We start from the raw sequence: 26,625 nt of genomic DNA, 5'->3' as shown, positions 1-26,625 counted from the left end.
ATCATTTATCACATAAAACCCGCTGTCAACGGTAGTCACACAGAAGATATAAAGGAATAGCTAGTAACCTTTATATTTTAAAGTAAAACGCCACAGTTGTTACCGAGGGTAAAAACTAGGGGGCAAAAGATCCGCATTTAAAGGAATGAAGCGATGCCATAGGCTATCACCAGACATATAAAGTCGCTGTCTAACCAAGCCGTAAGAATGTATATACGTGGTAGCGTCCTTGACTAGTCATCGGGAACAATGGAAGGCTGATACATTTTTAATCCGTGGTCTTAAATGAGCAAATGTATTTGGCAGCTCGCCCGAGGTAGAACAAAACTTCCAAGGTCTTTGTCATACACAAGTTGGAGTTTTGTCGACGTTGTTACATCCTGGGTGGCATTGTTATAGATGAATATGACGTCTGGCAAGATATCATCCCTTGTACTACGCTAGGTACATCCCTTCATGGATCACTGCCTTGTCGTGGCGGAGGGGCTTGCGAAACTCGATGAAGTCGTGAGCTGTGCTGTGTAGGGCCACCCAAGATAGACAGGTCACTGCAGAGAGTTCTGACAAAATGTGATTCACTGGAGAAGGTAATGGCAACCCACTCCAGTATTTCCTGCCAAGAAAACCCTATGGCTAGTCGCAATACCATTATCGATATGGCGCCGGAAGATGAGCCCCCCAGGTTGGAAGGCGTCCCACATGTTACTGGGGATGAACAAAGGGCGATTCCTAGTAGCTCCAGGACGAATGAAGCGGCTGGGCTAAAGCCAAAAGGACGCTCAGTTGTGGATGTGTCGGGAAGCGACCGGAAAGTCCGATGTTGCAAGGAGATATATCACATAGCAACATGGAATGTAAGATCTATGACGCAAGGTAAACTGGATATCGTCAAGCGAGAAATGGACAGATTGAACATTGATATCTTGGGTATCAGCGAGCTCAAGTGGACCGGAATGGGAGAATTTAACTCCGGCGACCATTATGTCTTTTATTGTGGGCACGAATCCAAGAGAAGGAATGGGGTCGCTCTCATAGTAAACAGAAGAATGGGCAAAGCAGTGCTAGGGTACAACCCCAAAAACGACCGAATGATTTCACTTCGGATCCAAGGTCACCCTTTCAACATAACAGTTATCCAAGTCTATGCACCGACCACTGCTGCTGAAGAAGCTGACGTTGAGAGATTTTATGCGGACCTACAATGCCTTTTAGACCGCACCCCATCATCAGACGTCGCTTTTCTCATAGGAGACGGGAATGCTAAGGTCAGGAGTGAAGAAATATCCGGAATTACAGGCAAGTTCGGTCTTGGTGAGCCAAATGAAGCTGGGCAGAGGCTAGTAGAGTTCTGTCAAGAAAACAACCTTACCATAGCGAATACTCATTTTCAACAGCACAAGAGGCGCCTGTACACATGGATTTCACCGGACGGTCTGTACAGGAATCAGATCGATTATATTATTTGCCGGCAGAGATGGAGAAGCGCTATACAAGCAGTAAAAACAAGGCCTGGGGCCGATTGTGGCACCGATCATCAGCTTCTTGTTGCCAAAATTAAGCTTCGATTGAGGAAAATGCAGAAAACTAGAAGGCCTTTCAGGTATGATCTGGATCAGATTCCATTAGAATATGCTGTGGAAGTGAGGAATAGATTTCAAGAATTAGATCTAGAAGACAAAGAGCCCGAAGAGATGTGGACTGATGTTCGTGATATAATACAAGAAGTTGCTACTAAGGTAGTTCCAAAGCAAAAAAAATGCAAAAAAGCAAACTGGTTATCTGAAGAGGCTTTGCAAATAGCTGAGGAAAGGAGGATGGCAAAAGGTATGGGGGAAAGAGAAAGATACAAGGTTCTCAATTCTGATTTTCAGAAAATAGCAAGGAGAGATAAGAATGCCTTCCTGAACATACAGTGTCAAGCAGTTGAGGACAACAGCCAATTAAGGAACACAAGAGCTCTGTATAAGACAATCAAAGATATCAAAGGAAGCTTCTGTGCTAAGCTGGGCGTGATAAAGGACAAACGAGGCAAGGACCTCACTGAAGCCTCAGAGATAAAGAAGAGGTGGCAGGAATACACAGAAGAACTGTACAAGAAGGACCCGGATGTGCAAACCCAAAATAGGACGGTTGTGATTACTGATCTCGAGCCGGGCATCCTGAAGAGTGAAGTTGAATGGGCCTTAGCCAGCCTTGCTAAGAACAAAGCTAGCGGAATTGATGGTATTCCAGCTGAGTTGCTTCAAAACCTCAACCACGACGCTGTTAACACACTGCATACATTATGTCAAAAGATTTGGACAACCCTGCAGTGGCCACAGGATTGGAGGAGGTCAGTTTACATCCCCATTCCAAAGAAAGGCAGTGCCAAAGATTGTTCCAACTACCTCTCGATCGCGCTTATTTCGCATGCTAGCAAGGTGATGTTAAAAATCCTGCAAGGTAGGCTGCAGCAGTATGTGGATCGGGAGCTTCCGGACGTGCAAGCTGGGTTTCGCAAGGGCAGAGGAACTAGAGACCAAATTGCCAACCTTCGCTGGATCATGGAAAAAGCAAGAGAGTTCCAGAAACCCATTTACTTCTGCTTTATTGATTATGCGAAAGCGTTTGACTGCGTAGATCACAGCAGATTGTGGCAAGCTCTCCAAGAGATGGGAGTTCCAATTCACCTCATCTGTCTCCTCAGGAACCTTTATGAAGGGCAAGAGGCCACAGTCAGAACTGGGCATGGTCTTACTGATTCGTTTCCGATTGAGAAAGGGGTGAGGCAAGGCTGCATACTGTCGCCCTGCCTATTTAACCTATATGCAGAGTGCATCATGAGGAAGGCCGGTCTGGACGAGTCTTCAGATGGAGTGAAGATTGCTGGAAAACGTATCAACAACCTTAGATATGCGGATGATACCGCTTTAATGGCAGAAAGTGAAGTGGAACTCAAGAGACTTCTGATGCGCGTACAAGAAGAGAGTGAGAAGTTTGGGCTTAAGCTAAACATTAAAAAGACGAAGATCATGGCATCTTGCCCTATCAAGTCCTGGAGCATCAATGGACAAGAAGTGGAAGCTGTGACAGACTTTCTGTTCTTGGGCGCCAAGATTACCTCGGAAGGAGACTGCAGCCATGAAATTAGGAGACGCCTGCTTCTGGGAAAGAGAGCAATGGTTAGCCTTGACCGCCTAGTAAAGAGCAGAGACATTAGTCTGCCAACCAAGATCCGTATAACCCGTGCTATGGTCTTTCCAGTTGTGATGTATGGATGCGAGAGTTGGACTGTGAAAAAGGCTGACCGCCGAAGAATTGACGCGTTTGAATTGTGGTGCTGGTGAAGACTCTTAAGAGTTCCTTGGACTGCCAGAAGATCAAATCAGTCGATATTGTCGACCATAAACCCTGACTGCTCATTGGAGGGTCAAATTCTAAAGTTAAAGCTCAGCTACTTTGGTCATCTGATGAGAAGAGAGGAGTCGCTGGAGAAAGATTTGATGTTAGGAAAGGTTGAGGGTCGCCGGAGAAGGGGTAGGCAGCGAACGCGATGGTTAGATGGCATTCTCGAGGCATTGCAGATGAAGCTATGTGATGTTAAGAAGATAGTGAGAGACCGGAAAGCGTGGCGTGACATGGTCCATCGGGTCACGAAGAGTCGGACACGACTGAACGCCTGAACTGAACTGAACTGAACTACGCTAGGTGTCCAGCTACATGGCAAGTATGTAGGCGATGTAGTTTTGTTTAGGCGCTCTGTGAGTCTGTTGGTCTGCAGATGGTATGGAGGTCTTCGGTGGATTGTATTGCTGTAGCCTAGGAAGGCTTGCGGGATGGCCGCCATAAATGCTGATCCTCCGCCCGAAATGACCACTTATAAGGCGCCATTTCGCACGAGACTTTGTTCCAATAATAATTAGGGGTCTGCGCCGGTATACCATTAGGCAGAGCTTTCGCATCGGCGTAGTGGGTAATGTAGTCAATGGCCACTATGATCCAGCTGTTACTATAGATGAAGTAGGAATTGGGGCGAGTATATCCATTCGATTTTATCAAAGGGTTTGATCGGGGTCCGAGTTTGGTAGAGTAGCCTACCTGGCCTGATAGGTGGTGCCTTCTGTCGCTGACACACGGCATTTATTCAAGTTATGGGCAATATAGGTAGGAAACCGTGGCTACTAGTACTTCAGAATCTGGTGAAACGTGCTCGCAAGCCCAAGATGCTGTGCTGTGGGATCTATATGGAACGCCTGAAGAATTACCTGTCTGCTTTTTCGGCACGTCAAGCAGCTCCGCGGTCCTGTTGCGTGCAATGTTCTTCACGAGGACTTTCACTTTCAGATCAGGGTCAGAGCGCTGCCGTTTTGCAAAATTGCTTGCGTGGACCGGTCTCAGGAAGGTGTCTTCGTCCCCGTCTTATAGCGGCACGTCGATTGAATGCGTAACAAGTCATCCGCGCCGAAATACCTGCTGCCAGACTTGTAGATCACTTAGATGTCAAATTTCTGGAGGCGTAGGCCCCAAACAGTAAAGTGGCATTAGGCTTCTTTCAAATTGGCCACCGATGAGACAGTTTGGTTACCGCTTACAGCCTTGAATTTTCGCCCGAGAAAGTACGGACGAAACTGCGATGTGGCCCAGATTATTGCGATGCATTGGCTTTTTGGTCGTCGTATGAATGGCTTCGGCTTTTGAGAGGGAACTACTACAGCAGCGGTAACGTTTTACAGTCCAGCCTTCCTCTGAACGAGGATGGCGCCTAAGAGCACGCTGCTTGCATCCATATACATTTCTGTTTCGGTGGCTTTGCAAAAGTGCCTGAGGACAGGAAAAAACTGTTAGTGGCACTTAAGCCTCTTGATATCTTCCGCTTGGTATGCTTCCCATTTAAAAGATATGTCAGCCCTAGTAAGTTGCACCAAAGTTGCACCGCTCGTTCGGAAGCACCTTGTTCTCAAAGAGGAGGGCCTGGACTGTCTGATAAGAACGCTGTACGGCATAACGCACCAGTATAGTACATCGCAATGGTTTTTTGAGTCGCATTCGTCGCTGATATCACTTAACCAACACCCAATGCCTACTAAACATCTTCGCGGACGACAACTGCTAGTAAGCTACTACAGGCTGTTGCAGTGGTGATAACAATCGATGAAGTTCTTTGCAAAAAGACTAGCAAACATGGTCTCGCAGGCTGTATCCACTTGCAGCTGATAAGTTGTTGGCGCTTGTGTACAATGCTTCGAGTGGTTATTTGTAATGGTGCACGCAGGCGTTCATAGTTCTCCCGATATTTACGCCTCCTTTTTGGATTAGACCAGTGCGGTTGGAGTATTTCTGACAAGGTCTAGAAATAGCCTTTCTTTCACATAATGTGATAGAAATATCGCTTTAACTCTCTCCGTTATGTTATGGCTGGCGCGGCGGAAGAGGAGCTCCATTTCCTCAACTTAGACGAGAAAGGCAGTCGTGGCGAACTAGGATTTGAAAAGAAAGAGCTGTGCGGCTCTTTTTCTTTGGAGACTCGTAGATGTTTCAAAGGTTCTATTCTGAAATTCACCGAGGTTTCAGTGCAGACTCGTGGATTTCAAACCACGTCGAGCTAAACCATGAAGAGGAAAGGACATGTTTTGGAGCTGCAGTGTATCATTCAAGTTGACAAACGAGGTTACTCGTTCGTAGAGGTCTAGCCAGTCCTCAGGATGCTGTCCCATGATGTTATTGAAACTATAGGCTATCGGGGCTACCGGATGACAATCGGTACCGTCGATGGAGCCATGGGCGCAGTTGAGGCTTTGTTCTGGGTTCGATTTGGGATCCAGCCACAGACCATGCTTCAGTTGTAGCTCTTGAGGTTGGCGCTGGCTCGGTGACCTGTAGGCTGGCCCTCAGAGTTACAGAGAAAGAGCGGTTGTCTCTGTTTAAAGGGGAAGACCAGAACCAACGTGCAACACCTCCACCAGATGACAAGTCCGGTAGGCACAAACAAATATATCTGCTTGAAATTGACTTTACTCTTTATTGGACTAGCTTGCGCCCGCAAAAGGACTTATTCGGCGGCGGCGATGACAGGAAGCGTGCTGGTCAGTCGTCGACGTACGAAGGCCCGTTGCATTGAGCAGTGCTGAATTCAAACTGGATGCAGTGATGACGAAATGAACCAGCTAAGGGATACTGGAAAAGTCGGGAATGATATAGGAGCAGTTATCCATACCTGCAACCGTTCCTGACTAATATCAGTGCCTCCTACTCCCCACAGAAAATGTTTCGCAACAACTTTAAATAAAAAGAGAGCAAGTTCGTTTCCTGAGCTACAGTCACAGTAATAAGGCTGCCTGATGGCGGATGTTGAAAACAAAAAAGAAGTCTTCCAAGCTTGGCGGCAGCAAAACACAATAGGTTCTGCCAAACCAACTTTTTGTTTTGATGGGAAAATCGCGTTCATCACTAATATTCAAGCTCGATTCACGCATGCTGCTCTAGGGCACGCACTAACATTCATACAGCTTTGTTAAAGCATGACATTATTTCTATTTCAGCTCATCTTTCACACACTTTTGGAGAACACGACAGGCTGTGAGAATGATTCAGATAATGAAAGCATGAAATAACAGATTAGAAATTAGGGGAACGATGAAGTGTATATACTTTAACATGTAGGTACATGCAAAGGGATCCGCTGGCGGGAGTCACTACTGCAGTCGTGTCATACCCTAAATGCGGAATTTAATTGTCAGCCTGATATATTTTTTTACAGGCTTCATTTTCCTGTTTATCTCACGGCAGCAGACACGCCTGATAAGTTTAATATCAGCACAAGCATCAGTGAGTACTTGTTTTTATTCTGAAAATTGCCTTGTGGTTTTCACGCATTGTCTTCATGCACTCAGTTCTCATCATTTGCTTTTCTCTATAGATGTGTCGCTGACAACACTAAAAATAATTACGTTTTTGTTCTCTGGTGGGGAAGATGCTTATTCGCATGGCGTTGGAGTTAAAAGAAATGAGATGAACGTTTTAAGTCCACGCAATAATCGCCGATCATAGAAACCATAGAACATTAATATATAGCATATGTGAATGCTTAAGGAATGACGAAATGAAATTCTATATACGGCAGCATGAGAATCGCCACGTTTAGACGCCTGGAAAAACAATTGTAGCTTACCCACGAATTATTGCGCACGGCTGTCGTGTCAACGACTGCAACTTGTGAAACATTCTCTCCAAGAGGTATTGGTGGGCGACAACTTTCTTCGTTTGCTAAGATACTAACATCTCATCTCAGCCCTCGCGATTTCACAAAAACCCGGCTAGGTCAATAATTTACAGGTCGCCAGCATCAGCACAAATGTTTTTTAAAATGCTACCACAGCCGTCCAAAGTCCTCCTTTGAGGTTGCCAGAGTTAGGGAGTTTTAATCCATAAATTTTAATAATCGCGAGATAAGAAATGCCCTTCATTTAATAGCGCTGAGTTTGATTTCTCTTCAAATTTATTCAAAAACGTGTAACAGCTGTACATCTCCCTCTGGCAGAAAATTGGTTAAATTTCCCATTTGTTGTGCACCATCTCTAAACGATGGGAGTTTAAGAGCATTATACCAACAGGAATGTAACTGTCACAGTCAAACTATATTTTGAATTTTGTTCTCCCAACGAGTCTCCTTGGGAGAAGTGCTCAGAAGAAGAATAAAGAAAATGTTTCTATTCCAGTTTGATGTACGAAGCGCTACAACCATCCAATTCCAACCCGTCGACTTTCCTTCTCGCTTTACGGTTTTCCTAGGTAGTTACTGTAGAGCATAATAACGCTCTGTTAATTTTAAACCTCTCGTAATGGGGCGATTCTCAGTACTGAAAGATTTAGCAACTGAAAGATAGCTTCCGTATGTAAATCGGGTGGCTCCCTGCCAAGTCCGCAGAGCTCACTCTGTAGAAAGCACCTGGTGGTATTGCGAAACTTCAAACTGTACATTTCTTAAATCATAGTATCTGCGAGTGTAGGGCCCATCTAAATCCTTTAAAACCCATGCATTATCCCTGCATAGAACAATCTTCATCATCATAATCAGAATCAGCCTGATTATGCCCACTGCAGGGCGAAGGCCTCACCCATATTTCTCCAATTAACCCGGTTTTGTTACGACTCGGACACAAATATTGAGCCATGGCGCGGCTTGTATCACCAGGTATCTTAACGGTTTCGAAGGCACTTTGTCACCACATTTCCAATCCACATCTTTTCTTTCCGTAATGAAATTATACATCGTTCCTTCGTTCAGCAGGGAGGCAGGCGCTTGGGATACGTATTTAAGACGAAATGTTCCGTCGATTTATGCAGTGCAGCTAAGTAAGATTTATGCAGTGCAGCTCAGTGCAGCTAAGTGAGATGAGACAAAATCAGGCTGACCTAAATGGGTATGCTATAGCCGTTTTAATTTGAAATTATTGTATGTAAATGATCCAGTAGAAAATAGGGAGCGGCGAAATGATGAGTCTTCCCTAGGTTCCGCGTTGTCAACTCAGGTTACTGATCCCGTGGTGGTCGAATTACTCCGTAGCTCTCCACTGCTTTTTCTTTTTCTCTCTTTCCAATTTTATTCCCACCATCCTCCTTTCCTTAATGGCGCGGTTCAGGTGGCCACAAAAGTTTTACATACATATTACTCTTGCCTTCCTTCTGAACCAAATATTTTCATTAATATTATTATTCAAGTAGCGAGGGCTGATGCATTGTACTTTATCTGAATATGGGTCACACGCAGACCGATATCAAGATACCAAGAGACGCCCTTTTCTATTGGTGGAGAAATACGAAGGCATTACGAGCTTTGTCGCGCGACCTCTTGAATCGTCATAAACCTCTTGCGGAACTTTGCCGCACTCGACGATAATGGCTACGTGTATGACGTATTTACGTATGTTAATAAAGAAGCAGCGCAGACGGAACTTCTTTAGGACGATGATGTTCGCTGCTAAGCGCGACACGATTTTCATATGGAACCTTAAGTCGGCGCTGTTTGCAGTGACGTGCGAGGGTGGTCTGCACTTCTACACTATTCCTGATCCGCTGCAGTGATAGCTAGTAGGAGAGGTGATGCCTATAGATAATGAAGGTGGCTGTCTTGTTGATTTAGTTATGCGCGTGGGCAACCACTGCATATGACGCTCCCCAGTGGCCGGATATCACTGTGACAATGATGCCCGGCCCTCACTCGTGCACTTTCGTGAAAGTATTCAGAAATTTATTGAGGCTTTGAAATATCAAACATTTTCCAAGAACTGGTTACCAAGATTAGAGACCTTGGTTACACTTACAGAATTTTAGGGTGCAATGCCATACTTGTAGGAGGTGATGGGTTTAATTTTTTTCCTGCAGTGTACTTTATGTACTTATTTTATTCTTCATCATCATCATCATCATCATCATCATCATCATCATCATCATCATCATCATCATCATCATCAGCCTGACTATACCCACTGCAGGGCGAAGGCCTCTCCCATATTTCTCCAATTAACCCGGTTCTATGCTAGCTGCATCCACTTGACCCCTGCGAACTTCTTAAACTCATCCGCCCACCTAACTTTCTGCCACCACCTGCAGCGGTGCAGAGGTACAGTGGTGGCGTAGCGGTAGAACATCCGCCTTGCATCCAAGAGGACTGGGGTTCAAATCCCGGTGCCGCGTAATTCTCCACCAGAAAAAACAAACCCGAGTGTCGTAGGAATTGCGTAAAAAGGTTTGGGGTGTGACCTAATGCCGGTGAACCACCTCCGGAAACGCACTCCCTCGCTAAAATAGGAGTTGGCCACTCTGGTGCAGTAATTGGCTGCAGCTCTCATGATTAGTACTTATTTTGATGTGTTTTAAAACCTGCCAATAAATAAAAAAGCGGCGATTACTAGTGTGACGCTCTCGTGCCTGAACCAAGGAAGCAGATTTGTACGTACGAAGTTCGATTCCTGGCTGTGGCATTATTTGTATTTTGAGTGGGTTCATACGGACACGTGTGACAACAGCAATAATCATCTCGCTATCTGATGATGTGTTCATGAAATTAGGTTTAATCGAATCTACTTCCAACGAAAATCTCAGTTGCAAGAATTGCGTGCTTGTTACGCGAAGATTGCAATGTGAGTGGTTTCTGAACTTGTAAACTAAAAGTTTATATGATAAAAAATTGAGTCAGAGAAAAAAATGTTGGTAGTCCAAGCGAGCCCGTCGTAGAGTCCAGTGATGAGGTCTCCGAGTACGTTATTGAAAAAGAACTGGTTCACACACGCTATATTACAGGTCATCGTATGACTTCAAGGTGAGATTAGAAAGCGCTTTCGCGTGCAATAATATAGGCAGTTTGAAGTCCCGAATAGGGAAGCTAGAACAATACCCATGGGCGTGTTACGCACAGGTCCAAGTAGGAGGATGGCTTCTTGCTTCACCATGTAAGAACCGCTGAGGCATTGAACTGTTGATGAGAATCTTACAGTTCGATTACTACTTTTCGGAACTGGCATGTATGCCAACCTATTTTCTTGTGGCGGGCAGCAGGGCAAAACCATTACAGATTTTTTGGGCGATTGAATCCTGATCAGATATCGCTGTCAATATATTGATTACATGGAGTCAGCCTAAAGGACACTCTTCAGAACTAAAACAAGAAATTACAGACACTTAGGTCTTCTTTACAGTAATAAAGGTTTCAGTCTCAAACAATCGTTGCCGTTCCTCGTTCGAATATGTGCATTTTAATAATGGGTTGATTGCAGACCCTTTAATTTGAGGCTACAATATTTCGTGCATTCTTATTTACAAGGGAACTTTTGTTACAGCGTTATTCAGCTGCTGGACGTGGTTAGAGTGCCCGTCTCGGCTGCGGGAGGCGGTTAGTTCGAAACCCACCGCCGGACACCCACCGGTAAAAATGGGTACAAGCGTCCCCCGGCCTGGCGCTTGGCTTTTCCAGGGGTGTGCGTTTGGGAGAAGCTCCGTAAACCCCGCTGCGCGCCCCTCCTCCGCAGTGGGCCCAAACCCAGTTTCGAACCTCGCAGCCTGCAAAAGTGGTTCTGTTTGTCTTGCAAAGGTACTTCCTTTGAGCCTCACCTGAAGTGCTCCCTTAGAGCCTCAGCTGCAGCAGTCCTAAAAAAAAACAAAAACAAACAAAAGGCCGCAGAATGGGCTGTTGCCGCGCAAGGCGGACTTATTGTTGTCCGATGGAGGAACCAATCAATGCCACATCGTCCCCCGGCCTGGCGCTCGGCTTTTCCAGGGGTGTGCGTTTGGGAGAAGCTTCGTAAACCCCGCTGCGCGCCCCTCCTCCGCAGTGGGCCCAAACCCAGTTTCGAACCTCGCAGCCTGCAAAGGTGGTTCTGTTTGTCTTGCAAAGGTACTTTCTTTGACCCTCACCTGAAGTGCTTCCTTAGAGCCTCAGCTGCAGCAGTCCTAAAACAAAAACAAAAAAAAAGGCCGCAGAATGGGCTGTTGCCGCGCAAGGCGGATTTATTGTTGTCCGATGGCGGAACGAATCACTGCCACATCGTCCCCAGGCCTGGCGCTCGGCTTTTCCAGGGGTGTGCGTTTGGGAAAAGCTCCGTAAACCCCGCTGCGCGCCCCTCTTCCGCAGTGGGCCCAAACCCAGGTTCGAACCTCGCAGCCTACAAAGGTGATTCTGTTTGTCTTGCAAAGGTACTTCCTTTGACCCTCACCTGAAGTGCTCCCTTAGAGCCTGAGGCTCTAAGGGAGCACACCCCTGGAAAAGCCGAGCGCTAGGCCGGGGGACGCTTGTACCCATTTTTACCGGTGGGTGTCCGGCGGTGGGTTTCGAACTAACCACCTCCCGCAGCCGAGACGGGCGCTCTAACCACTAGGCCACGGCTGCGGTTAGAGCGACCTGAATATAATGCCCCAATTAAGCCAAGCTGTGCAAACGTGCCATCACGACCGAAAATAAGGGTGCATCCTTCGGTAACCAACAGGCCATGAAGGTACATTTCATTCCCACAGTCCCACCTCAAATCAGCATGAGATTTCACAGCCCCTCTCCAATTCTATATCATGCTGTATCCTTACTTTACGCTTCCCATCGATGTTTATGTCTCGGCCACGCAAGCTGCAGCAACCACATGAGGGAGCCATGGCCGCAATTTTTCGCTCACAACGCAGGCACCTACACGGGATGTTTTGGAGAACGGGGCATTTTATGCTATTGCGTTTGCTCATAAGCACCAGTTCATATATTTCCTGCGATATACAATTTCGGTGTATTTGTTTTACTCGCTGCAGAACCTGGCCAGTTTTTCATCGGCCATACGTATTACTTCGACGGAGAAAGTTGTGTGGTGATATCCATGCCTCATCTCGGAAATCGTAAGTAAAACTATTATATTGTTTAAAAATATTACTGCCTCTTATTGGCCACATGTTTTACTAACCTGTGTATAATTTTGTTCATTTCTAAGAGTGGAAATCGCTTTACTTAGTATAATAATATCCACTGTCTCGAACAGGAAGTGCATTTTTTTTTAAATATTTTTTCACGATATACAACCTAACTGTTTTTTATATATCTTTCGCAACAAGAACCTATTTTGTCTTTCGAATACAAACTCTGTGCTAGCCATTACCTAAGTCAATAAAATAAAAAAGTGTTTGCACTCAGGAGACTGGTACCCCGCCGGGGTGGCGCAGTGTTTACGTTGCTCGACTACTGCTCCCAAGGACGCGCGATAAATTCCCGGCCTCGGCGGCCGCTTTTCAGTGGAGGCGAAAAGCAAGGCGCCCGTGTGCTGTGCGATGTCAGTGCACGTTAAAGAACCCCAGGTGGTCGAAATTTCCGGAGTCCTCCGCTACGGCGTCTCTCATAGCCTGAGTTGCTTTGGGGCGTCAAAGCCCACAAGAAAGCCAATCCGGAGACTGGCGTTATCTTGATTTGCATCAAACGGTGGTTTGGGTTTGTTTGCGGGGTTTTATGTCCCAAAGCAATTCAGGCTACGGAGACGCCGTAGTGGAGGACTCCGGAAATTTAGACAACCTGGGGTTATCTAACGTGCGCTGACATCACACAGCCCACGGGCGCCTTGCTTTTTGCCTGCACCGAAAAGCTGCCGCCGAGGCCGGCATTCGATCCCGCGTCCTTGGGAACAGTAGTCGAGCGCCGTAACCACAGCGCCACCCCGATCGTTTGCCCTATAGTAATTTACTAATATCGATGTTTTACGTGTGTGCTGCAGAGAGGGTAAACGCGTTTACACTTAAAAGTATCTTTAAAACCATCCTTGCTCTCGGTGTCAAAATATTTCTCGCGATCATTTCAGACACTGCTGGCTGTATGCGGGCACCACACCTGATATAATTTGAGATAGAGGGAAACGGTGGCTAAAAACAAAATCTTGTAATGCCCGGTGTATAGGAAGCTGCTCGGTTCTTGCATCAGTTGTGAATGCGGGCATGTTTAAGGCTGGCTTTCCAACCTCGCGCTTAGACTGAACACAGTCTGTTGATGTAAATTGGGCAGAGGAATGTTAGGGACTGGTCAACGTTCCTCCGCGAATTGTGGATGTACCGTGATTCCAGCAGTTGTCTCCTATGTAAGCGCGGCTCTGTGTTCAGCGCAATGAATTTCCCGCAGGGAAACGTGTAGCCGAATGCCTACCACAGTTTTACCGCCGCTGTACAACCTCTGTTCAGTTCCATAACGTTCTACTTGTGCTGTTCATTCTCTCGAGGAAATGTTCCGCCAATGTTAGCCACTTCTTGAGTCTTCTCTTTAGTGTGGAAGTGTTTTGGGCAGGAGAGGAAGCGACGGATGGAAGAAGCCGGTTAGTGTAACATTAGAGCCCTTCCTTTCTAAATATATGCGCATTGTTCTAGCTGGCACTATCCACATAGGAACGGAAATGGTTTCCTGCGTCCACCTCTTTCCACTATCATACGTATATTTGCTATTGCGTTTACACTGTCAAAGCTGGGACTACATTGCGCGCTCACTAGGCCCGCCTTTATTCACTTGGAAAAAGAAGTCTTCGTGTCCATCTCACAAACAGTAGACCCAGGTTCTATTCCTATTTTATCAAATTTCCCCAAATTGTTTTATTTCAGTTCCTTCCTTTTCGTTACAGGAGCTTTCTGTAACACTTTGGGGATACCCGTGTACTCTTGGTTCAGTCCGAATTTATATACTGGAATCTATCTTCTCTTGTGTTAAAAATCCTGCAAGGTAGGCTGCAGCAGTATGTGGATCGGGAGCTTCCGGACGTGCAAGCTGGGTTTCGCAAGGGCAGAGGAACTGGAGACCAAATTGCCAACCTTCGCTGGATCATGGAAAAAGCAAGAGAGTTCCAGAAACCCATCTACTTCTGCTTTATTGATTATGCGAAAGCGTTTGACTGCGTAGATCACAGCAGATTGTGGCAAGCTCTCCAAGAGATGGGAGTTCCAATTCACCTCATCTGTCTCCTCAGGAACCTTTATGAAGGGCAAGAGGCCACAGTCAGAACTGGGCATGGTCTTACTGATTGGTTTCCGATTGAGAAAGGGGTGAGGCAAGGCTGCATACTGTCGCCCTGCCTATTTAACCTATATGCAGAGTGCATCATGAGGAAGGCCGGTCTGGACGAGTCTTCAGCTGGAGTGAAGATTGCTGGAAAACGTATCAACAACCTTAGATATGCGGATGATACCACTTTAATGGCAGAAAGTGAAGTGGAACTCAAGAGACTTCTGATGCGCGTACAAGAAGAGAGTGAGAAGTTTGGGCTTAAACTGAACATTAAAAAGACGAAGATCATGGCGTCTTGCCCTATCAAGTCCTGGAGCATCAATGGACAAGAAGTGGAAGCTGTGACAGATTTTCTGTTCTTGGGCGCCAAGATTACCTCGGAAGGAGACTGCAGCCATGAAATTAGGAGACGCCTGCTTCTGGGAAAGAGAGCAATGGTTAGCCTTGACCGCCTAGTAAAGAGCAGAGACATTAGTCTGCCAACCAAGATCCGTATAATCCGTGTTATGGTCTTTCCAGTTGTGATGTATGGATGCGAGAGTTGGACTGTGAAAAAGGCTGACCGCCGAAGAATTGACGCGTTTGAATTGTGGTGCTGGCGAAGACTCTTAAGAGTTCCTTGGACTGCCAGAAGATCAAATCAGTCGATATTGTCGACCATAAACCCTGACTGCTCATTGGAGGGTCAAATTCTAAAGTTAAAGCTCAGCTACTTTGGTCATCTGATGAGAAGAGAGGAGTCGCTGGAGAAAGATTTAATGTTGGGAAAGGTTGAGGGTCGCCGGAGAACGGGTAGGCAGCGAACGCGATGGTTAGATGGCATTCTCGAGGCATTGCAGATGAAGCTATGTGATGTTAAGAAGATAATGAGAGACCGGAAAGCGTGGCGTGACATGGTCCATAGGGTCACGAAGAGTCGGACACGACTGAACTGAACTGATCTTCTCTTGGGCGCTGCTCATGGCTTCTGAAGGGTATACGCTCGTAATTATAACAGTTCCTCTAGGCAACCAAAGCTTGGTTTTGCTCCAGATGAGACATAATTCGTTTTTGCCTTTAAAGCGGATGCTGTAATGGCACGGTTGGAAGACCAATTCAGATGTTAGTATTTTTGTGCACATTCAGAGACAGCTGCTAGGTAGAAACTTGAATACCACTTGCCCTCTGATGATCGTGGTAGACAGCAAATGGCAAATAATTGCTGAATGCAAACATGTTACCAAATGTGATGTAGGGAATGAAGATGCATATGGTGTTTAACGTACAAATCAGCGTATGGATTGGCTGATGGATGAGAAGCTACATGGAATTCCTACTGCAAAGCACACACACGTTTTTAGCATTTGGCTTTTATCGATTATATCTCATCTATTCAAACCAACCAACCAAGACTACACACCTGCCAAGTTGTAGGGATAATACAAAGAGAGCAACGAAGTGTCTACGTTACGAAGTTGGCGATTTCGCCGCAACTAATGTTCACAGACAAATCGAAGCTTCATTATCCCCATTTAGAACATCCCAAACGACAAAGAAATATCACTTACCAGATGCACTGAAAGGTCAGCAGTTCTAGCGCATATCATTATGTGTCTTATTTGTTTGGGCTCCAAGTTTGGCGTCCTAAGCGGGAAAACACACAAAAAAGATGTCAGTTTGTTTCAGAGACCCACATGGCGTTCAGCACAGTGGCGCTGTACTTCATGAACCCTCCGCCACCGCCCCCCCCCTCCCCCCCCCCCAAAAAAAACGGCAACGATAGTGCAGCCTTCCACATGACCCAGGCGAATTCTTGAAGAGGACCTTTGCTGCAATTGAGCATATGTAAAATCGAAATAAGTGGTTTTCTAGACTGCCTTCTAGCCTATATATAACAGCTTCAATCTAAAGACTGGCAATATTGTCACGTAGTAGTGACGAGGTCGACGATAAAAATGAAGGGGTCGATGATTGCACTAAAGAAACTGTTTATTTGGGCTGACTTGCGCCCGCAAAAGAACTAAGCAACTCGGCGGCGGCGATAGAAACAAACGTGCTCGTCGATCGTCGAACAAAGAATGCCCGTCACACTCGTCAACGCTCAATTTAACGGGTGCACAGAACAATCTAGATAACGTCGCAAACAGCTACCAGCACGGGCTGGAACATTGTGGAAAGACACCCGAGTGGCCGGAACCTTCGAGACAGATCTCGGTGCATCTTGCGCTACAACGAAACTAATAAAGGTGTGACTCGCGACATCGAGCAATAAGAAACAAAGAATACAGAACTGATACGCGATCCGGAATCAGAGTGATAAGCCTGCATGCCGGCGAATGTTAAAAAACAACAAATACTGTTTGAAAGTTTCGCGGCATTACTCCCCCCTTAAAAAAAAAACATCGCCTCGATGTTCCAAAACAAAGAAATTTAAACATAAACACTACCACGGATTTTTTAACGCGCGTAATATGGCTTCAGTCGTACAACATGTACAATTTCTGGGCGTGCGCGTCGCCTTTGTGATGCTGACGTTCCGTCGGGAATGACTTCATAGTCCAGTGGTCCGACGCGGCGAATGATTTTGTATGGCCCAAAGTATCGACGCAACAACTTTTCACTTAATCCGCGACGGCGAATTGGTGTCCAAACCCACACTTGGTCTCCTGGATTGTACTCTGCGTGGCGTCGTCATAAATTGTATCGTCGTCTGTCGGTGCGCTGTTGGTCTTTAAAACGCAGCCGTGCGAGTCGTCGGGCTTCCTCCGCACGCTGCAGGTAGGCGGCGACGTCAAGGTTGTCTTCGCTGGTTACGTGCGGCAGCATTGCGTCGAGCGTCGTCGTGGGCTCCCTGCCGTACACAAGCTTAAACGGGGTCGCTCTGGTCGTCTCCTGGACTGCCGTGTTATACGCGAAGATCACGTACGGCAAGATGGTGTCCCAGGTCTTGTGTTCAGCGTCGACGTACATAGCGATCATGTCCGCGATCGTTTTGTTCAGGCGCTCCGTGAGGCCATTGGTCTGGGGATGGTACGCAGTTGTTCGTCGATGGCTTGTGTGACTGTATTCCAGGATGGCTTGCGTCAACTCTGCCGTAAACGCTGTTCCCCTGTCCGTGATGAGCACTTCTGGGGCGCCGTGTCGCAAGAAAATTTGTTCGACAAAAAATTTGGCGACTTCTGCCGCGGTACCATTTGGTAGTGCTCTTGCTTCGGCGTAACGGGTAAGGTAGTCAGTGGCCACGATGATCCACTTGTTACCCATAGACGAAGATGGAAAGGGGCCGAGGAGATCCATCCCAATTTGCTGAAAGGGCAAGATTGGGGGCGGAATCGGGTTTAGTAGTCCTGCTGGTCTGATCGGTGGCGTCTTAAGTCGTTGGCACTCACGACACGTCTTCACGTAGTGGGCAACTTCGGCAGGCAGTCGCGGCCAGTAATACTTCTCTTGGATTCGACGCAACGTGCGCGCAAATCCGAGGTGGCCTGCTGTGGGCTCATCGTGCAACGCCTGCAGAATTTCTTGCCGAAGGGTTTTAGGCATTACGAGAAGCTGCGCGGTCTTGTTGGGTGCGAAGTTCTTCACGAGGAGGCCATTGCTTAACGTGAAGGATGATAAATGTCGCCTGAACACACCAGGAGGGGAAGCGGTCTTTCCTTCCAAGTAATCGGCTAGCGCTTTCAGCTCAGGGTCTGATCGCTGTTGTTCTGCGAAACTGCTGGCGCTTACCGGTCCCAAAAAGGCGTCGTCGTCATCGTCCTTCGGGGGAGCATCGACGGGAGCGCGGGATAAGCAGTCTGCGTCGGAATGCTTTCGGCCCGACTTATAGACTACAATAATGTCAAATTCTTGAAGTCGTAGGCTCCATCTGGCAAGGCGGCCGGAAGGATCTTTCAAATTAGCCAGCCAGCAGAGCGCGTGATGGTCGCTTACCACCTTGAATGGTCGGCCGTATAGGTATTGACGAAACTTAGAAGTGGCCCAGATGATTGCAAGGCACTCTTTCTCGGTCGTCGAGTAATTGACTTCGGCTTTTGTGAGTGACCTGCTAGCGTAGGCAATTACTTTCTCCTGTCCGGCACTCTTCTGGACGAGAACGGCTCCTAGGCCCACACTGCTCGCGTCGGTGTGAATTTCGGTCTCGGCGTTTTCATCAAAGTGGCCAAGTACGGGAGGGCATTGCAGGCGGCGCTTGAGTTCGTCGAAGGCTTCTCCTTGCGGTGCTTCCCATTTAAAAGGTACGTCAGCCTTTGTAAGCTGCGTCAACGGTTCGGCGATCCGCGAAAAGTTTCTGACAAATCGTCGATAATAAGCGCACAGCCCAAGGAATCGGCGCACAGCTTTCTTGTCGGCAGGCGGTGAGAATTGTGCGATTGCAGCTGTTTTCTCCGGGTCTGGGCGAATACCGTCCTTGCTAACGATGTGACCAAGGAACCGGAGTTCTTCGTAGGCGAAGTGACACTGCTCTGCTTTTAGCGTTAGTCCCGAGGACTTGATGGCTTCCAACACTGTCTGTAGTCGTTTTAGGTGGTCTTCAAAGTTTGACGAGAAGACAACAACGTCGTCCAAATATACCAAACAAATTTGCCCCTTCAACCCTGCCAGGACTGTGTCCATTACTCGTTGAAACGTGGCTGGTGCGGAGCAGAGGCCAAATGGCATCACCTTGAACTCATAAAGGCCGTCCGGTGTGATGAATGCGGTCTTCTCGCGATCTCTTTCGTCGACCTCAATTTGCCAATATCCGCTCTTCAGGTCCATCGATGAGAAGTACCTTGCATTGCAGAGTCGGTCGAGAGTGTAGTCGATGCGGGGAAGCGGGTAGACATCCTTCTTCGTTATGCTATTCAAGCGGCGGTAATCAACGCAGAAGCGAAGTGTGCTGTCTTTCTTCTTGACCAAAACGACTGGTGCCGCCCAGGGGCTGTTCGAGGGCTGGATTACGTCATCACGCAACATTTCCTCAACTTAATCGCGAATGGCCTGGCGTTCTCGCGGCGATACACGATAAGGGCTTTGGCGCAGAGGTCGGGCATGTTCGTCCGTTATAATGCGGTGCTTGGCCAGTGGTGTTTGTCGTACCTTCGATGATGACGAGAAGCACTCCCCGTAGCTTCGAAGAAGACTGAGAATCAGGTCTTTCCTGCTGTGGGTCAATGCCGGGTTGATGTCAAATTTGGGCTGACGGAATTGGTCCGGTGCGTCTTCCAGCGTTTGGTCGTGGAGGGCGAATACATCTTTGAGGTCGGCTAATTCGTCGAGAAAAGCGATCGTCGTGCCCTTGTTGAGATGCCGGTATTCTTCGGTGAAGTTTGTTACTAGCACCTGAGCTTGACCTCTCCGGAATTTCGCGATGCCTTTTGCGATGCCGACACCTCGTTCTAAGAGCAATTGGATATTTCCTTCGACGATGCCTTCAGTGGTTTCGATGTTTGCGTTACCTACGCATACTGCGATGCTTGATCGGGGCGGGACGGTCAATTCTTCATCGAGGACGTTTAGAGCGATGTGTTGCATCGACGTCGTCGTAGCAGGAATGGCTTTGTCTGCAGAGAGCTTAATGAGCTTGGATCGCAGGTCGATGATAGCCCTATGTTCATTTAGGAAGTCCATGCCTAAAATCACGTCGCGGGAGCACTGCTGCAAGACCACAAAGCTGGTGGGGTAAGTTCGCCTATTTACGGTTATTCTTGCAGTGCATCGTCCCGATGGAGTAATCAGGTTGCCACCTGCAGTGCGAATCAGCGGGCCATCCCAAGCGGTTGTAACTTTCCTGAGATGGGAGGCTAACAGTCCACTGATGACTGAATAGTCAGCTCCGGTGTGTACAAGGGCAGTGACTCTGCGACCGTCGATATCAACTTCAAGGTCACTTGTTCGCGTCCTCGCATTGCACGTGGGCCTTAGTGTCCGATCTCGGCTCCGTCGTTTCTTCAGGTCATGGCCGGGGCATACCGTGGTTACTTCGCTGGACGGCGGTGTCTGCTTGAACTCTGGTCCTGTTTTCGATGTCGTCGTGTGGAGCGGCGATGAAATGGTTGCGTCGTCGTTAGTGGTCGTCGGCGGCGGAGGATCTTCGTCTTTTCGCCGTTGAGCAACCTCACCTCCAAAGGTTGCTGCCTTTAGTTTCCCCTACGGGGGCTTGGGGACCTTCCGCGCACACTACCATCATAGTTACGTCCTGGCGACGCAAATCGGGCCCTGTACGGCGATGGAGACCTGAATCGACGGCTTGGTGGCGCAATCTCACCGCTACGCAGATAGTTGTCGATTTCTTGCGGTCGTTCACCTGGGCGTGGTCGTGGAGCGTCGACTGCAAATCCGCGGAGACCGATTCGTCGGTACGGGCAGTGCCGCAGAATGTGGCCGGCCTCACCGCAGTGGAAGCATAATGGCCGGTTGTTTGCAGTCCTCCAGGCGTCGCACTTCCTGGGGCTTGTTGGTCGTTGGTAGGCTTGGCGGGCGGGGGCCAAGGGGCGGTTTTCAGGAACAGGACGGTAGCGGCGAGGGCTCGGAAAGTCATCACGTCGGAGCGGAGGGCGACGTAATGCACCAGCGTAGTTCATCGCTGTTGCCTCGTGTGCTGGAACAGTCACAGCCGTCGCTTGAGGAACGCCCAGCGCCGGCTGGACTTCTTCACGGACGACGTCCGCGAGCGTCGCCACCTGCGGTTGTTGCGATGATGGCATCAGTCGGCGGAGCTCCTCTCGCACGATCTCCCGGATGAGGTCCCGGAGGTTCTCTCCGCTTGTAGATGCGCTGGGGTAGTGGATTGAGCAGTCCGGCTGAAGTGGTCGCTCGTAGTGGCGCATCCGGGTGTCCAACGTCTTCTCGATGGTCGATGCTTCACTTTCAAATTCTTCCACAGTTTTCAGCGGGTTTCGGACAAGCCCCGCAAAAAGCGACTCTTTAACTCCTCGCATTAGGAATTTCACTCTCTCACCTTCGGTCATGTTAGGGTCGGCGCGGCGAAACAGGCGTTTCATCTCTTCTACGTAGACCAGGACGGGCTCGTTTGGTAGTTGAATTCTTGATTGTAGGAGGGCCTGAGCTCTTTCTTTTCGGACAGAACTTGTAAAGGCCATCAAGAACTGTGCTTTGAATATATCCCAATCCTTGAAAGAAGTCTCGTGATTTTCAAACCAAATTCGGGCATGTCCTTGAAGAACAAAGTAGACCTGGCTGAGTTTCGCAGCGTCGTTCCAGCCGTTGAAATCTGCCACACGGTCGAAAAGGTCCATCCAATCTCCCGCATCTTCATCCGGTCGTCCATGGGAGCAGGGGGGCTCACGGGGTTGGACGAAAACAACCGGTGCTGTAGGCTGGGCCATTGTCAGCGTCGATGCCTTCCGAGATCTAAGGGGGTCAGGCAGCAGACCGTGTTCGGGTTGTAGGCCTTGGAGTCGGCGGCTGGATCGGTGACCTGTAGGCTGGTTTTCCAGGGCGACAGGAACAAGGCTGGGATCTTCGCTTGAAGGATCAGAGGCAGCACCTCCACCAGATGTCACGTAGTGGTGACGAGGTCGACGATAAAAATGAAGGGGTCGATGATTGCACTAAAGAAACTGTTTATTTGGGCTGACTTGCGCCCTCAAAAGAACTAAGCAACTCGGCGGCGGCGATAGAAACAAACGTGCTCGTCGATCGTCGAACAAAGAATGCCCGTCACACTCGTCAACGCTCAATTTAAAGGGTGCACAGAACAATCTAGATAACGTCGCAAACAGCTACCAGCACGGGCTGGAACATTGTGGAAAGACACCCGAGTGGCCGGAACCTTCGAGACAGATCTCGGTGCATCTTGCGCTACAACGAAACTAATAAAGGTGTGACTCGCGACATCGAGCAATAAGAAACAAAGAATACAGAACTGATACGCGATCCGGAATCAGAGTGATAAGCCTGTATGCCGGCGAATGTTAAAAAACAACAAATACTGTTTGAAAGTTTCGCGGCAATATAAAGGCGTCTGGCGCGCTCGTATTTTGCGTTTAAGCGCAACTAGCCCATTTTAAAGCTTTTTTTAGATAACAAGGCGCTTGCTTGCTGATCGCTGGGTTCGGTAAAAGTTTTACATCTTCAGAGAGTTTTGTTTCTTTGGATCAAAGAACCTTTGCGAAGATCAAAGGTGAGCGACATTATTGCACCTTAGTCATCTTGATAATAAGAGCATCAGGTAACTATTTTACACTCTTTGTTTCATGCCGCTGCTCAAGATAGGATAAAGAATCCATTGGAGATGAGACGGTATCTCAGCTGCTCTCTATTTATTTAATTAAAAATAGTGCAAGTCACTTCGTCCCCAGCAGGAGTGAAGAGTATACGAATTCTGCGTGCTAGCACGATGCATGAGATACATTGCCAAATACCAAAACGAACACACAAAAACATGCAAACATCTTCAAAAAACCGTGGCCAATAATACACAATCACGATACAAACTACAAAACTTGGCATAAGTTTTTTTTTTAACTGCATTCATAAAGTATTAGATTCGGTTATTGGTTACAATCCACGAAGGTTCTATGAAAAAAAAAACGATGTTTGAATGCTTCCTTGTGCGAAAAAGCTGGAATTAATGAACTATTTTGGCTATGTCACGCTCTAGATTGCTTTATGCAACTGCGTGAATATGTAGATTGCTTACCTGCTAGAAGTCGGGAGAGAAATTCGACCTGTCAAGCTTTCTACGAGATTTTAGTAGAGGCGCAGAGCTTTGTGTCATCACAGTTGAGGGGGATCTAGCTATTTCTACTTGATTATAAAGTGAATAGCCCTTCTCAGTACCCGCTTGCAATGAATTAGGATTGTTATTGTGATGGTATCAATTTCCACGGCATATTTGAGCTTTACCCGAATAAATGAATTAAAGAAAAGCAAGCAGGTAAAACTGCGCTAAATACACAGGATTGAAGGAACCCGCAGGCGGCAAGCAAGACTTGGCCTTGTTTGTGCCTGCGTGTTCTTTCAGTCCCTTGTCTTTTGCGCAGTTTTACTCCTTTGCTTCAAATTAAAGAGCCTTAGCCTTTCAGACCACCTTGTTTCATTATACAAAGCAAGTGATCGGGCTTCCGTCGAAACCGTTTTAAGTTTATCTTCAGTTCCTTAATGAACAACAGCAGGTATCGATTATGTGACTGGACTAGAAAAGTCTATTAGTAATTGTAATATGGAAATACCTTTAGGGCTCAACATCCTTGACTAAAGAATTTTCAAAACTAAGCAATATATGCTTCGGGTTTCTAGTAACCCGTAAAGCCCAGGTTTCTGTACGTTACTTTCCATGCACAATATTTTTGCACCAATTGACAATCTCGAGAAGTGCATTTTACAATAGCACTTGAACGTCTCTGGATAAAATTTCTTGAAAATAATCAACCAACTAAATTTGAGAAGCATCGTTATGGAATGCGTTAAAAAAATCATTAACAGAAACAAAAACCAAAGTAGACCTAACAATCTGCCCTATAGAGACCGGGCGCCCGTTGTATGGCGCCACCGTCGCCTCGGTGGAACAGCGCCGCCCGCGGCGGAGTACCGAAACAGCGGAATGCCGAGGCAACTGAGCGACGCAGTCGTTTCCGTTCTGCGAGGCATTTTTGAGCCTGTTCCTACCCGTCGTTTTGCGGTGTGGCTTTGAGAGCTTTGAGCTGCGTTGAGTAATCGCAAGGAGTATTGTTTGACCGGGAAATCTTGAAAAATAAAAGGGCCGTTCTCGGCAGGGCGTGCGTGTTTTTTTTTTTTTTTTTTTAAACCATCCGGCGCATGGTATTTCTGTTATATACTCGAAAATGCCGTGCGCGTGATTTCACCATGCGCTAGGAACACCTTCGTTAGGCACTTTTTAAGGCGACTTCGAAGACGGGAATTGCGCCTGTACTGCGCGTCCAAGATCAAATATCGCCGAGCCGCGTAGCCGTGGCGACGTAATAGTGGTAGTTGTTATGGTCAGCGTTCATGTAAAATGAAAAAGATGCTGCACCTGCTTTTTTGGTAGTTTGATTCAAAGTAGAATAATAGCAAATGACATTCCAGTTTCAACCTCGCAACGAGCGCTGTAAAAGGAGAAAAATAAACAAGCAAGACAAAAGTAGGATCCTATTTATGGTTGGAATAGCAAACACACATATACTTCCAGGACTTCCTGCACAATTACGCTACAATAGCTCACTGAACCCGGCCTTAAGACTATCAAACTTAATCATAATATAAGCCAATTGAGTAATACCACCTCAGCATCATTTTTACATATACGACAATGATCTTGTTGAATACGTCGGAGCTGCTACATATAATTGATTTAGAAAATATTATACTATACATGCCTTTCTCCCGACATGCTGCGGAGGTTGTGAAAAGACAAAAAAATTAAATTTCCTGCTAGCGTTCTCTCAGCGCAGGAAGTTCAATGCGATTGACCGCACCTGCCTTGAATATCTGAAGGCAATAGTCTAATACTGTCAAACTGTTAAATACAATCGAAAAAAAAAAACAAACACAGTGTGATGTGTTGTAAGATAAGCCACCGACCACTAAAAGAGCGTTCTATTGTTAAATGAATCCCTCTGATGGCTCGTTCGCTAAGGTGGTCTACTTTCTCAGCGTACCACGAACTTGCGGGGCCGATACCTAGCTGACCTCGATACCTGATGAGTGTGAGGGGACACGGCCATGTATGTAGTTTTCGATTTGCACGTAAAGGAATCCGGATAACTGAAAGCCATTCATTTTACAACTTTTAATGCTGCTTAATCTGTTTACATTGGCCATAGAAGCAATTTCTGAGAGAGTAAAACGGTCTTGTCATACTACGCCACAATCAGGAAATCTCACGTTCACTAAAACGCCGATGAGAAACGCATGTATTTAGGCGGGCCAGGAAATCAACGCTGCTGAGAAAATACGTAAAGCCGTGTCAGGTGCACCGTGAAAGCTAAACATTTCGACAGATTTGACTGTCTGGTTGGGTTGATAACTAAATAAGACTTGAAATTTCTCCAACCAACACTTTTATTTTATAAAACCCGACGTTTCGGAGCCGGCTCGGCTCCTTCTTCAGGGGTGCATGACGCGGGGCTGCGTGCAAGTAAAGGAATGGTCGAGGGGGAGAAGAAGGTGGGGGGGGGAGAATGGGGAGGGGGTGGAATGTGTGTGAAAGGAATGAGAAGGAAGGAGGGGGGTTTAGACGAGTGAGGGTGCCGCAGGTGCAGGTGTGCTCGCTGGCGACTTTTTTCTTTTCTTCTGTGAAGTGGCCAGGAGAGAGCGAAGACCTTGCAAGTATACAGCAGGGAGGTTGCCTGTTGTCCGGTTGATGTTATTTGCGGTAGACTGTATGTGCCATGACTCGAGGAGGCGTCTTTTGCGGTAATTGGTCTCGGTCTCCAAGATGAACGTTTCTTCGAAATTTATTCTGTGGTCGGAATCTTCTGAATGTTCAGCTATGGGGTTGCGTTCTCTTGAAAAATTTCGTACATCGTTCTTGTGTTGCCGAATTCTTTCTTTTAGGTTTTTTGTTTCGCCAATGTAGCTAGCATCACAGTCGGCGCAGGGAATTTTGTAGACAATGCCTTGGGCTCTTTCTCTTGGTGGTCGATCTTTGGGGAAGGGTAGCAGGCTCCCCAAAGTGTTTGAAGGCTTGTGCGCCACTCGAATTCCCTCTTTTCTTAGAATACGGGCGATGGTTTCGCTGGCGCCTCGGACATAGGGGACAGTGACGTACTTTTGAGATGTAGTTGTTTGCTGCTGGTTATTTTCTTCCCGGGGCCTGTCGTTGCGTTTTTGGCGGCGAATGATTTTCCGGATAAATTTTTTTGGGTAGCCGTTCATGGTTAGTTCCTTGAATATTAAGCGTTTTTCGTTTGCTTTGTCGGGCTCTGTGGTGCAATGTGTTTCCACTCTTTGTAATAAGGTCTTCACAACTGACGCTTTATGGCTTGTCGGGTGGTTCGAAGTGAAATGCAGATATCGCCCTGTGTGGGTGGGTTTTCGGTATACGGAGAATCGCAGGCGGTTGTTTTTTCGGGTCACCAGAACGCCCAAAAACGGCAGGGCGCCTCGCTTCTCCATTTCTAGGGTGAACTGAATCTCCGGTTGAATGGAATTTAGATGAGAGAGGAAATTTTGGACTTCAGATTTCTTAATAATTGAGAAACAGTCATCGACATATC

At 47.3% G+C, this 26,625-nt stretch overlaps 1 protein-coding gene across 1 annotated transcript in view; it reads left to right on the top strand.

The window, feature by feature from the left end:
* Window positions 1-26,625, top strand: part of LOC146208708 (uncharacterized) — a 44,522-nt gene that overhangs the window by 5,548 nt on the left and 12,349 nt on the right. Inside the window, exons 3-4 of the mRNA XM_084587312.1 lie at window positions 6,737-6,804; window positions 12,265-12,348. Coding sequence (XP_084443438.1) covers window positions 6,737-6,804; window positions 12,265-12,348 — 152 coding nt within the window. The remainder of the gene's footprint in view (window positions 1-6,736; window positions 6,805-12,264; window positions 12,349-26,625) is intronic.

Source organism: Amblyomma maculatum, chromosome 1 (assembly GCF_055883805.1).
Source record: "Amblyomma maculatum isolate TAMU_Amacu chromosome 1, ASM5588380v1, whole genome shotgun sequence".
Lineage (NCBI taxonomy): Eukaryota > Metazoa > Arthropoda > Arachnida > Ixodida > Ixodidae > Amblyomma > Amblyomma maculatum.
This window is presented reverse-complemented; position numbering and strand designations above follow the sequence as displayed.